The sequence below is a fragment of the Nerophis ophidion genome, linkage group LG06 (genome assembly GCF_033978795.1).
Source record: "Nerophis ophidion isolate RoL-2023_Sa linkage group LG06, RoL_Noph_v1.0, whole genome shotgun sequence".
NCBI lineage: Eukaryota > Metazoa > Chordata > Actinopteri > Syngnathiformes > Syngnathidae > Nerophis > Nerophis ophidion.
In genome coordinates, this window is record NC_084616.1 from 12,721,446 (window position 1) to 12,735,780 (window position 14,335).

Here is a 14,335-nt window from a genome sequence, read left to right on the forward strand (position 1 = left end):
AATAAACACGTAAGACAAAGTTACCATGCCACTTATTAGACAAACATGTAATAAACACGTAACAGACAAAGTTACCATGCCACTGATTAGACAAACATGTAATAAACATGTAATAAACACGTAACAGACAAAGTTACCATGCCACTGATTAGACAAACATGTAATCAACATGTAATCAACATGTAATAAACAGGTAACAGACAAAGTTACCATGCCACTTATTAGACAAACATGTAATAAACATGTAATAAACACGTAACAGACAAAGTTACCATGCCACTTATTAGACAAACATGTAATAAACATGTAATAAACACGTAACAGACAAAGTTACCATGCCACTGATTAGACAAACATGTAATAAACATGTAATAAACACGTAACAGACAAAGTTACCATGCCACTGATTAGACAAACATGTAATAAACATGTAATAAACACGTAACAGACAAAGTTACCATGCCACTGATTAGACAAACATGTAATAAACATGTAATAAACACGTAACAGACAAAGTTACCATGCCACTGATTAGACAAACTTGTAATAAACATGTAATAACTATGTAATAAACACGTAACAGACAAAGTTACCATGCCACTTATTAGACAAACATGTAATAAACATGTAATAAACACGTAACAGACAAAGTTACCATGCCACTGATTAGACAAACATGTAATCAACATGTAATAAACACGTAACAGACAAAGTTACCATGCCACTGATTAGACAAACATGTAATAAACATGTAATAAACACGTAACAGACAAAGTTACCATGCCACTTATTAGACAAACATGTAATAAACACGTAACAGACAAAGTTACCATGCCACTGATTAGACAAACATGTAATAAACATGTAATAAACACGTAACAGACAAAGTTACCATGCCACTGATTAGACAAACATGTAATCAACATGTAATCAACATGTAATAAACAGGTAACAGACAAAGTTACCATGCCACTTATTAGACAAACATGTAATAAACATGTAATAAACACGTAACAGACAAAGTTACCATGCCACTTATTAGACAAACATGTAATAAACATGTAATAAACACGTAACAGACAAAGTTACCATGCCACTGATTAGACAAACATGTAATAAACATGTAATAAACACGTAACAGACAAAGTTACCATGCCACTGATTAGACAAACATGTAATAAACATGTAATAAACACGTAACAGACAAAGTTACCATGCCACTGATTAGACAAACATGTAATAAACATGTAATAAACACGTAACAGACAAAGTTACCATGCCACTGATTAGACAAACTTGTAATAAACATGTAATAACTATGTAATAAACACGTAACAGACAAAGTTACCATGCCACTTATTAGACAAACATGTAATAAACATGTAATAAACACGTAACAGACAAAGTTACCATGCCACTGATTAGACAAACATGTAATAAACATGTAATAAACACGTAACAGACAAAGTTACCATGCCACTGATTAGACAAACATGTAATAAACATGTAATAAACACGTAACAGACAAAGTTACCATGCCACTGATTAGACAAACATGTAATCAACATGTAATAAACAGGTAACAGACAAAGTTACCATGCCACTGAGGACATCGCGGGCGGCTGGGTCGTCCGTCTTCTTGAGCACTCTCTGCAGCAGCAGAGGATATTTGGTGAGGCGCTGGTGAGGTTTGGCCAGCATGTCCGCCAGCTTCAGGCGGTTGCATTGTTTGTGGGTCTCCCCCCACTACACACACACACACACAAAAAGAAAGTAATGCGTTACACATGGGAAGACGTGCGGTGTCATAACGTAATAAAGTTAGCTTTGTTAGCACGAGCTAACATGCTAATGTTTGTTGGTTTTATTAACTTACAACAGCATTCTTTTTGCATTGTTTCACTTTCACAAATGCCTCAGTAAATTCACCCAAAATTAACTCTGCTTCGCTGATTGGAGAGCGACGAGGACCTCTGTTTTGTTTGATCAGCCGTTTTACTGCCTTGTCATAGGCACCGTTTGGAAACAACTAAAGCGTGTAAATAAACATTTAAAACCTCTAAAGGCCTAAAGGTCTAAAATCCCCTTTTAACTCTTATTTCCAAAAGTGTGTACACTACTGAATTGGGGTCTTATGGCCGCTTATGTGGACACTTATACTGCCATCTGGTGGTGTCAGAAGAGTATAACATACAAGGGAATTTGGAAAAAATAGGAATTAGCATGTCACTAAACATGAAGTACATGTATGTGGACTTACGGACTTAAGTACATCATATCAAAAGATGATTCTTAATTTGTTATTCTAATTGAGGTCCATCCATCCGTCATTTTCTACCGCTTGTCCCTTTCGGGGTTGCGGGGAGCCTATCTCAAATAAGCCCAAATAGCAAAGAGAAATACAAAAAAAAGCATGTAAATCAGGGGCCACCAACGCGGGCACCAGGTCGCCCGTAAGGACCAGATGAGTCGCCCGCTGGCCTGTTCTAAAAATAGCTCAAATAGCAGCACTTACCAGTGAGCTGCCTCCATTTTTTAGAATTGTATTTATTTACTAGCAAGCTGGTTTCGCTTTGCTTGACATTTTTAATTCTAAGAGAGACAAAACTCAAATAGAATTTGAAAATCCAAGAAAATATTTTAAAGACTTGGTCTTCACTTGTTTAAATAAATTCATTTATTTTTTTACTTTGCTTCTTGTAACATTCAGGAAGACAATTTTAGAGGAAAAAATACAACCTTAAAAATTATTTTTGGATTTTTAAACACATATACATTTTTACCTTTTAAATTCCTTCCTCTTCTTTCCTGACAATTTAAATCAATGTTCAAGTAAATTAATTTTTTTTATTGTAAAGAATAATAAATACATTTTAATTTAATTCTTCATTTTAGCTTCTGTTTTTTTGACGAAGATTATTTGTGAAATATTTCTTCAAACTTATGATTAAAATTCAAAAAAAATTATTCTGGCAAATCTACAAAATGTTCAAATTTAAATCTTATTTCAAAGTCTTTTGAATTTCTTTTAAAATTTTTGTTGTGGAAAAACTAGAAGAAATAATGATTTGTCTTTGTTAGAAATATAGCTTTGTCCAATTTGTTAACCTATTTAAAACATGTCATCAAAATTCAAAAATTAATCTTAATCAGGAAAAATTACTAATGATGTTCCATAAATTATTTTTCAAATTTTTTCAAAAAGATTCGAATTAGCTAGTTTTTCTCTTCATTTTTTTCTTCGGTTGAATTTTGATTTATAAAGATTCGAAAATGAAGATAAACTATGTTTCAAAATTTAATTTTCATTTTTTTCCTGTTTTCTCCTCTTTTAAACCGTTCATTTAAGTGTTTTTTTCATCATTTATTCTCTACAAAAAACCTTCCGTAAAAGGAAAAAAAACCAAAACATACTACGTGTCCTGTGATTGGATGCTCCCTGGGACTGTTAGCGGATGAATTTGAGAACACATACAGTTGATAGACAGTTGCGATAGCCAATCAGATCACAAGTAGAAAATGGATGCATGGAAGTGGTGAAAATGTATATTTTATGTGTTTTATGTAAAAAAAACAAGAAAAAAGGGGGTGCTGAGGCGGCCTCACCGTCACGTAGGTCCTGAAGAGCTCGTTGTCCCTGAGCAGCGCTCGCATGTTCTCCATGCAGCTCTCCTCCTCCATGCAGTAGCGGATGTAGGGCTTGAACCTGGAGGAGAACTGCACACAAAACCACACACGTTTGTTACTGACCACATCATTTCATCACCCATTATACTCCATCTATTGGGAATAAGGGACAAGCGGTAGAAAAAATGGATGGACACCCAAAAAAGTTGTTAATTTGCAGTGAAAAAAAAAAAGGTTAAAAAAAACTGGCAGCTCAGGTGCCAAAACTTTACTGCAAAAAATTGCATTTTTTTTAGTTAAAGTAAACATTTTTATTTTTTTTTACGTTAAAATTTAAATTTTTAAATTTTTTTTTATGGTATGCTGTTTTATGGTAAAAAACTAAAATTTGGCAGCTCACGTGCCAAAAGGCTACTGTAAAAATTGCATTTTTTTAAAAATTAACAATAAACAAAACAAATGTCAATTTTTACTTTAAAATTGACATTTGTTTTTTAAAACAAATGTAAATTTTTACTCTAAATTTTACTTTAAGATAAACATTCTACTGTAAATTGCAAAAAAAAAATGCAAATTTTTACAATAACATTTTGGCATCTGAGCTGCCAGCTTTTTTTTTTTGCTTGTTTTTTAAAATGTAAATTTTTACTTGAAAATTTACATTTGCTTTTCAAAACAAATGTAAATGTTTACTTTGAAATAAACATTTTACTGTAAATTGTAAGAAAAATGCAATTTTTGCACCTGAGCTGCCAGCTTTTTTTTTTAAACAAATGTAAAATTTTACTTTAAAATTGACATTTGTTGTTTTTTTAGTGTGAATAAAAAACCCTGCAATTTTTCCAGTAACATTTTTGCACATGAGCTGCGGGCTTTTTTTTTTTTTTTTTACCATAAAACAGCAGTACTGTTTTCCCATTTACAGTGCGATGAGGTGGCGACTTGTCCAGGGTGTACGCCGCCTTCCGCCCGATTGTAGCTGAGATAGGCTCCAGCCCCCCCACCCCCGCGACCCCGGAAGGGATAAGCGATAGAAAAATGGATGGACACCCAAAAAACTACAGCTGTTGATTTGTGGTAAAAAACAACAACAAAAAAGCTGGCAGCTCAGGTGCAAAAATTTTACAGTAAAACAAATGTCAATTTTTATTTTAAAATTGACTTTTTTTTCTTTTTTTTTTAAATGGTATGCTGTTTTTATGGTTAAAAAACAAAAACAAAGCTGGCAGCTCAGGTGCCAAAAAGTTACTGTAAAAATTACATTTTTTAAAATTTACAGTAAAAAAACCAAATGTTAATTTTTACTTTTAAATTTTAATTTAAAATAAGATTTTTACTGTAAATAAAAAAAAATGCAGTTTTTACAGTAACAATTTGGCACCTAAGCTGCCAGTTTTTTTTTAAAGAAATATACATTTCTGTTTAAAAAAAATAAAAAATAAAATATATATAAATATATATATTTTACTGTAAATTAAAAAAAACTGCATTTTTTACAATTACATATTTGCACCTGAACTGCCAACTTTTATTTTTTATTACCATAAAAACAGCAGAACTGTTTTCCCATTTACAGTAACCCTGCGATGAGTTGGCGACTTGTCCAGGGTGTACGCCGCCTTCCGCCCGATTGTAGCTAAGATAGGCTCCAGCACCCCCCGCACCCCCTCGAAAGGGATAAGCGGTAGGAAATGGATGGACACCCAAAAAACTACAGTTGTTGATTTGCAAAAAAATAAATAATAATAATAATGGAAAGAAAAAGCTGGCAGATCAAGTGCAAAAATTTTACTGTGAAAATTGCAGGTTATTTATTTGTATTTACAGTAAAAAAAACAAATGTAAATTTTACAGTAAAATTATGGCATGTGCTGTGTTGTTTTTTTTTACACCATAAAAACAGCAGTACTAATTTTCCATTTACAGTAATATACACTACATTATTGCAAATTACCATATATATTTTTTTACATTTTAGTTTTGAAAACATAAAAAAAAGCATAAAAAAATTGAGTAATAATAGTATTTACTGTTAGAAGCGGCCCTCTGGGGCAAAATATATTTGCCACGCGGCCCTCAGTGAAAACGACTTTGACACCTCTGCTCTACGCCCTCAGACTCGTGAGTTATAGGCTGCCAATGCAAAAAGAAGGATTTTGGTCACGCGGAGACGAGAAAAAGTCTGCGACTGACCGTCCGAAAGCCCCGCTGTAGGTCCGTGGGGTCGAGCAGGGCGCGGGCCTTCCTGGCCTTGTCCAGCAGGGGGCGCATGACCTGGTTCCACAGGGCGCTGTGCAGACGGACGATCTCCTGGACGTTGCTGAAGAGGCGGAGGGGCTCCACCTCGCTGAAGAAGCCGCTCTCCTGCAGGTTGAGCAGGCCGCACAGGAACAGCTGCAAATACATCACTTTATAACACTCGACGCTACTTTTGTTGTGTATGTGTACTGTTAAGTGTGTGTATCGTGTTAAGACCTTTGTGTACAATGTGGTGTGTATCATCTTTTTGTTGTGTACATCGCTGTGGAGGGGGGGCCGTGGCCTGCGGGCCTGCCGTGGAACATGGTGTGTAAAGACTGGCCTCAAAGCCAGCGACAAGTGGGTAGATGGGTATCGAATCACCAATCGCCTTTATTAGCAGCAGCCGGGGCGAGACACGGCAGTTGGAGTGGGAGCCATTGAGAGAGACGAACGGAGAAAAAAAATGACAATTTGCTGGAAAGCAAAGGCCTAGCACGACCTATGAAAATAAAACAGTGTTGTATCGCCACAGAACGGGGTGTGCAAGGACCGGCCTTGAAGAGAGCAACAAGTGAGTAGATTGCCCAGGTGGGCTTCGTTATCTAATCACCTGTCGCCTTTATTAGCAGCAGCCGGGGCGAGACATGGCAGTTGGAGTGGGAGCCATTGAGAGAGAGACGGACAGAGAAAAAAATAGACAACTTCCTGGAAAGCAAAGATGTAGCACGGCCTATGAAAATAAAACAGTGTTGTACCGCTGCGGAACGGGGTGTGCAAGGACCAGCCTCAAAGACAGCGACAGGTGAGTAGATGGCCCAGGTGGGCCTCGTTATCTAATCACCTGTCGCCTTTATTAGCAGCAGCCGGAACGAGACACGGCTGTTGGAGTGGGAGCCATTGAGAGAGAGAGACGGACACAGAAAAAAAAAGACAACTTCCTGGAAAGCAAAGGTGTAGCACGACCTATGAAAATAAAACAGGACCGGCCTAAAAGACAGCGACAAGTGAGTAGATGGCCCAGGTGGACCTCGTTATCTAATCACCTGTCGCCTTTATTAGCAGCAGCCGGGGCGAGTCACGGCAGTTAGAGTGGGAGCCAGAGAGAGAGAGAGAGAGAGAGAGAGGCGAACCGAGAACAAAAGGACAATTTGCTGGAAAGAAAAAGCCTAGCACGACCTATGAAAATAAAACAGTGTTGTACCGCCGCGGAACGGGGTGTGCAAGGACCGGCCTCGAAGAGAGCGATGAGTGAGTAGATGGCCCAGGTGGGCCTCGTTATCTAATCACCTGTTGCCTTTATTAGCAGCAGCTGGGCCGAGACACGGCAGTTGTAGTGGGAGCCAGAGAGAGATAGAGAAACGGACGGAGAAAAAAAAAAGACAATTTGCTGGAAAGCAAAGGCCTAGCGCGACCTATGAAAATAAAACAGTGTTGTATCGCCACAGAACGGGGTGTGCAAGGATCGGCCTCGAAGAGAGCAACAAGTGAGTAGATAGCCCAGATGGGCTTCGTTATCTAATCACCTGTCGCCTTTATTAGCAGCAGCCGGGACGAGACATGGCTGTTGGAGTGGGAGCCATTGAGAGAGAGACGGACAGAGAAAAAAAGACACCTTCCTGGAAAGCAAAGGTGTAGCACGACCTATGAAAATAAAACAGGACCGGGCTCGAAGACAGCGACAAGTGAGTAGATGGCCCAGGTGGGCCTCGTTATCTAATCACCTGTCGCCTTTATTAGCAGCAGCCGGGACGAGACACACCAGTTGGAGTGGAAGCCAGAGAGAGAGAGAAAGAGAGAGAGAGACGAACTGAGAAAAAAAAGACATATTGCTGGAAAGAAAAAGCCTAGCACGACCTATGAAAATAAAACAGTGTTGTATCGCCGCGGAACGGGGTGTGCAAGGACCGGCCTCGAAGACAGCGACAGGTGAGTAGATGGCCCAGGTGGGCCTCGTCATCTAATCACCTGTCGCCTTTCTTAGCAGCAGCCGGGACGAGACAGGGCTGTTGGAGTGGGAGCCATTGAGAGAGAGACGGACAGAGAAAAAAAAAAAAACTTCCTGGAAAGCAAAGGTGTAGCACGACCTATGAAAATAAAACAGGACCGGCCTCGAAGACAGCGACAAGTGAGTAGATGGCCCAGGTGGGCCTCAATATCTAATCACCTGTCGCCTTTATTAGCAGCAGCCGGGACGAGACACAGCAGTTGGAGTGGGAGCCAGAGAGAGAGAGAGAGAGAGAGAGACGAACCGCTGCTGCCGTCTCGAGATGGGCCGCTTAAAAGCAAGAAGCACCAGCGTGACCACACAACGCAGAGAAGGTAGGTACTGTGCGGGTAAAGATATGTCGACTGGGTGAAAGAAGGAGGCACCCGTTTGACTCCAGGATACAGAGAAGGTAGGTCATGTGCAGGTAAAGACATGTTGTCTGGGTGATGGCAGGAAGCACCAGCGTGTATGGGTGACAGAAAGAAGCACCAGCGTGACCCCAGGATGCAGGGAAGGTAGGTAACGTGCAGGTAAAGATATGTTGAATGGGTAAAGGCAGGAAACAACAACAAAAGTCGCTGCTTTTGGACAACCTTGTTACAATGTGTAATGCATCACAACAAAATGAGGCATAACAATGTGTTCATTCCACCACCGTATGTATATCCGTATCGGCTGATATCGGAATCGGTAATTAAGAATTGGACAATATCGGCAAAAAAGCCATTATCGGACATCTCTAACTGTGACTTTTGTGCACGTGTACTACAAGTGTGTGTGTGTGTGTGTGTGTGTGTGTGTGCTTACATCCGTGATGACCCTGAGTTTCTTAATGTACGTGGCCTCCGTCTGCAGCAGCTCCCATATCGCCTCCTGCTGGTGGAACTGTCGCCTTGTCAGCGTCTAACAAACACAACAAATGCACACCACCTTAACGTCACACAAACTAGGGTATGTACGGTACACCGGCACTGGTATAGTGCTAATGAATCATTATCTGGTACTATACGCGGTATTGCTGGTTTTACAAGCAGAGGAGCATGTTCGGCAGCACGAACGCACAGAGTACTAACAAGGGAAAAGGAGAACGGACTCATATTGGCGTACAAAATAAAGATAAAGTTGAGGAAGAGTTGCTTTAAGACATGGCGAGCTAGCTAGCAGCTAAAGTTTTAGCTACTTCAAAATCACTAATCCTTCGCCTCCGTGGTGACAATTGCAAGTAGCATTATCACTGGAGGACGAGGAATAGCTAAACATGCTTCACGACACACCGTAGAATACAATAGCTTGCCGGCGTCACAATGTCAACCAACGCCATGGGTGGGATCTACACATGACGTCCACTGTAATGATACCAAGTGCAGGAACGTGTCCAGTCGATTCTACTATGATTACGTCGATATTTTTTTGTTAAAAATTTGTATGTTTATGACCTCAGTAAATATGTCCCAGGACAATTTTAATATGACCAATGTATGATCCTGTAACTACTTGGTATCGAATCGACACCTAAATGTCTGGTATCATCCAAAACTAATGTAAAGTATCAAAGAAGAGAAGAATAAGTGATTATTACATTTTAACAGAAGTGTAGATAGAACATGTTAAGACAGAAAATGGTGCGACACCTACCCTTTACATCAGTATTTCTTTAGGTTTTATATTTTATTGTATGATCCTGTAACTACTTGGTATCGGATCGATACCTAAATGTGTGGTATCGTCCAAAACTAATGTAAAGTAGAGAAGAATAAGCGATTATTACATTTGAACAGAAGTGTAGATAGAACATGTTAAGAGAGAAAATGGTGCGACACCTACCCTTTACATCAGTATTTCTTTAGGTTTTCTATTTTATTGTATGATCCTGTAACTACTTGGTATCGGATCGATTACTAATTGTGTGGTATCGTCCAAAAATAATGTAAAGTATCAAAGAAGAGAAGAATAAGTGATTATTACATTTTAACAGAAGTGTAGATAGAACATGTTCAAACAGAAAGTAAGCAGATATTAACAGTAAATGAACTAATAGATTAATAATCATTTTTTACAGTTTGTCCCTAAGAATGTTGACAAAATAATAGGTGGATAAATGACACAATATGTTACTGCAGAAATTAATAACCCATTTTTACAGTTTGTCCTTTATAATGTTGACAAAATAATAGGTAGATAAATGACACAATATGTTACTGCATGAGTTAATAATCCATTTTTACAGTTTGTCCTTTATGTTGACAAAATAATAGGTAGATAAATGACACAATATGTTACTGCATAAGTTAATAATCAATTTTTACAGTTTGTCCTTACTGTTGACAAAATAGGTAGATAAATGACACAATATGTTACTGCATAAGTTAATAATTTATTTTTACAGTTTGTCCTTTATGTTGACAAAATAATAGGTAGACAAATGACACAATATTTTACTGCATAAGTTAATAATCCATTTTTACAGTTTGTCCTTTATAATGTTGACAAAATAATAGGTAGATAAATGACAATATGTTACTGCATGAGTTAATAATCCATTTTTACAGTTTGTCCTTTATAATGTTGACAAAATAATAGGTAGATAAATGACACAATATGTTACTGCATGAGTTAATAATCCATTTTTACAGTTTGTCCTTTATAATGTTGACAAAATAATAGGTAGATAAATGACACAATATGTTACTGCATAAGTTAATGATTATTTTTTTACAGTTTGTCCTTTATAATGTTGACAAAATAATAGGTAAATGACATAATATGTTACTGCATAAGTTAATAATCCATTTTTACAGTTTGTCCTTTATGTTGACAAAATAATAGGTAGACAAATGACACAATATGTTACTGCATAAGCTAATACATTTTTACAGTTTGTCCTTTATAATGTTGACAAAATAATAGGTAGATAAATGACACAATATGTTACTGCATGAGTTAATAATCCATTTTTACAGTTTGTCCTTTATAATGTTGACAAAATAATAGGTGGATAAATGACACAATATGTTACTGCATGAGTTAATAACCAATTTTTACAGTTTGTCCTTTATAATGTTGACAAAATAATAGGTGGATAAATGACACAATATGTTACTGCATGAGTTAATAACCAATTTTTACAGTTTGTCCTTTATAATGTTGAAAAAAATAATAGGTAGATAAATGACACAATATGTTACTGCATGAGTTAATAATCCATTCTTACAGTTTGTCCTTAATGTTGACAAAATAATAGGTAGATAAATGACACAATATGTTACTGCATAAGTTAATATTTTCGAACAACGTGGGTTAGCGGGATGTGGACAACGGCGCCGGGAGGCGGGGCCTAAGCTCCGGCTTACCTCGGCATTGTCCAGCAGCATCTGCCAGCTGTCCTCCAGGACCAGGTCCGGCTCCTGCTCGTCTTCCTCCCAGGAGTTCTGGTGGAAGGAGAGCTGCCGCGGCACCTTCGGCAGCTCGAAGAGCGTGTAGGAGTGCAGCTTGCTCTGCAGCTGCTCCAGGCGATCTACTTCCTGTTGGCGGCACAACGCCAAGTGGTTAGCGACGACGCAATGCGCTGCTTTCGTGCATCTTTATGCAACCGTGCAAGACCCTTAACAATTGGATTAAACAGGTAATAAACGTGTCATAAACACCATTTGACGCTTTGTTGACCACAACGCATACTTGCCAACTGTGATACCTCTGATTTCGGGAGGAGTGTGGGGGGGGGGTTAAGAAAGGAGGAGTATATTTACAGCTAGAGTTCACCAAGTCAAGTATTTTAAATAAGAGAAATATTTGAATTTCAGTGTTCATTTATTTACACATATACACACACACATAACACTCATCTACTCATTGTTGAGTTAAGGGTTGAATTGTCCATCCTTGTTCTATTCTCTTTCACTATTTTTCTAACCATGCTGAACATGCTGTATCTTCCTCGTTCTTCCGCGTTGTCTCCTTGTTGTGTGCGCAGTTGGGCACTGCGCTCTCTAAAAGCCGTAGACGTTATCGTCACATATGCATGTACAGCAGATGGCAGTATTGTCCTGTTTAAGAGTGTCACAACATTGCTGTTTACGGCAGACGATAACGTGACTGCTGTTGTTGTGTGTTGTTACCGCGCCGGGAGGACGTTAATGAAACTGCCTAACGATAAACCCACATAAGAAACCAAGAACTCGCCCTCGATCATTCTACACTTATAATGTCATTGGGCAGGCACACTGTTTATATTGTGGGAAAGGGGCCTTGAAAACAGGTCCGCATAGAGCTGGAGGGGCCGTAGCCTCCAGCTCCGCCTGAATTTCGGGAGAGTTTCGGGACAAAATTTGTCCCGGGAGGTTTTCGGGAGAGGCGCTGAATATCGGGAGTCTCCCAGAAAATCCGGGAGGGTTGGCACATATGCCACAACGTGAGCTTTTGTTGTATCTTTGTTTTTTTTTTGGAAGAGTCTTTAAGCGACAACTGCGTGGTACTACGTTTTTTTTCCGGTGTTTCCTTTTTTATCCATCTTTCGCTTGTATTCATCGTGTTATCTCCTTATGATTCTTGAAAAGGTGCGAGATCGAATTGCTCGTATTAAAAGGAAGACGTCGCGGTTCCTCCTCGCATAACCAACTTTTTTTGCAGTCGTTGCAAATTGCCAGTTTTTTTATCCGTCAGACACACTTTTAAAATAATCCCAAAATCATGTCGGTAGTCAGTCACCGAGCGAGCTGGCTTGTTAGCCACGGCTACAGCACCGGCAACAATACACTCTCAATACACATTGAAATACTTTGTAGTGTTGAAGACTTACGGTCATCAGAAAACATGACTGCACATCATAATGGCAGCTACACTTTCCATCTTAAAGATCTAAAAAAAAAAAAATAGTTGTGAATGTCCGTAGGGCCGAATTGAAAAGATTAACAGGCTTTAATTTGTCCAGGTCTGGTATACGCCCAGCATTTGACGCTTTGTTGACAAACTATCTTTAAAAAAAAATAAAGACAATCGTGTGAAACTTTGCCAGAATTAGGTTTTATGTTATATTCATGTTTTAAAACTAATGTAAAGTATCAAAGAAGAGACAAATAAGTGATTATTACATTTTAACAGAAGTGTAGATAGAACATGTTGAAACAGAAAATAGCGCGACACCTACCCTTTACATCCGTATTTCTTAACCGTATTTCTTAACCATATTATTATTGGTTTATTAGTTGTTATATTTTATTGCATGATCCTGTAACTACTTGGTATCGGATCGATACCTAAATGTGTGGTATCGTCCAAAACTAATGTAAAGTATCAAAGAAGAGACGAATTAGTGATTATTACATTTTAACAGAAGTGTAGATAGAACATGTTAAAACAGAAAATAGCGCGACACCTACCCTTTACATCAGTATTTCTTAACCATATTATTATTGGTTTATGTGTGGTATCATCCAAAACTAATGTAAAGTATCAAAGAAGAAAAGAATAAGTGATTATTACATTTTAACAGAAGTGTAGATAGAACATGTTAAAACAGAAAATAGCGCGACACCTACCCTTTACATCAGTATTTCTTAACCATATTATTATTGGTTTATTAGGTGTTATATTTTATTGGATGATCCTGTAACTACTTGGTAACAGGATCGATACCTAAATAAGTGGTATCGTCCAAAACTAATGTAAAGTATCAAAGAAGAGACGAATTAGTGATTATTACATTTTAACAGAAGTGTAGATAGAACATGTTGAGAAACAGAAAATAGCGCGACACCTACCCTTTACATCAGTATTTCTTAACCATATTATTATTGGTTTATTAGGTGTTATATTTTATTGCATGATCCTGTAACTACTTGGTATCGGATCGAAACCTAAATGTGTGGTATTATCCAAAACTAATGTAAAGTATCAAAGAAGAAAAGAATAAGTGATTATTACATTTTAACAGAAGTGTAGATAGAACATGTTGAGAAACAGAAAATAGTGCGACACCTACCCTTTACATCTGTATTTCTTAACCATATTATTATTGGTTTATTAGTTGTTATATTTTATTGCATGATCCTGTAACTACTTGGTATCGGATCGATACCTAAATGTGTGGTATCATCCAAAACTAACGTAAAGTATAAAAGAAGAGACGAATATGTGATTATTACATTCTAACAGAAGTGTAGATAAAACATGTTAAGACAGAAAATGGTGCGACACCTACCCTTTACATCAGTAATTCTTATCCATTTTATTATTGGTTTATTATATGTTATATTTTATTGAATGATCCTGTAACTACTTGGTATCGGATTGATAATTAAATGTCTGGTATCATCCAAAACTAATCTAAAAGTATCAAAGAAGAGACGAATAAGTGATTATTACATTTTAACAGAAGTGTAGATAGAACATGTTGAAACAGAAAATGGTGCGACACCTACCCTTTACATCAGTATTTCTTAACCATATTATTATTGGTTTATTAGTTGTTATATTTTATTGCAT

The 14,335-nt window shown here is 37.6% G+C and overlaps 1 protein-coding gene across 6 annotated transcripts in view; it reads right to left on the reverse strand.

Annotated features, from left to right (window-relative positions):
• Positions 1 to 14,335, reverse strand: part of plekhg5b (pleckstrin homology domain containing, family G (with RhoGef domain) member 5b) — a 178,084-nt gene that overhangs the window by 32,017 nt on the left and 131,732 nt on the right. For all 6 annotated transcript variants that reach the window (XM_061902683.1, XM_061902681.1, XM_061902685.1 and 3 more), the window contains 5 exons: positions 11,206 to 11,376; positions 8,663 to 8,758; positions 5,821 to 6,021; positions 3,607 to 3,717; positions 1,597 to 1,746 (listed from right to left, as the gene is read on the reverse strand). In XM_061902683.1, the coding sequence (XP_061758667.1) occupies positions 1,597 to 1,746; positions 3,607 to 3,717; positions 5,821 to 6,021; positions 8,663 to 8,758; positions 11,206 to 11,376 (729 nt within the window). The remainder of the gene's footprint in view (positions 1 to 1,596; positions 1,747 to 3,606; positions 3,718 to 5,820; positions 6,022 to 8,662; positions 8,759 to 11,205; positions 11,377 to 14,335) is intronic.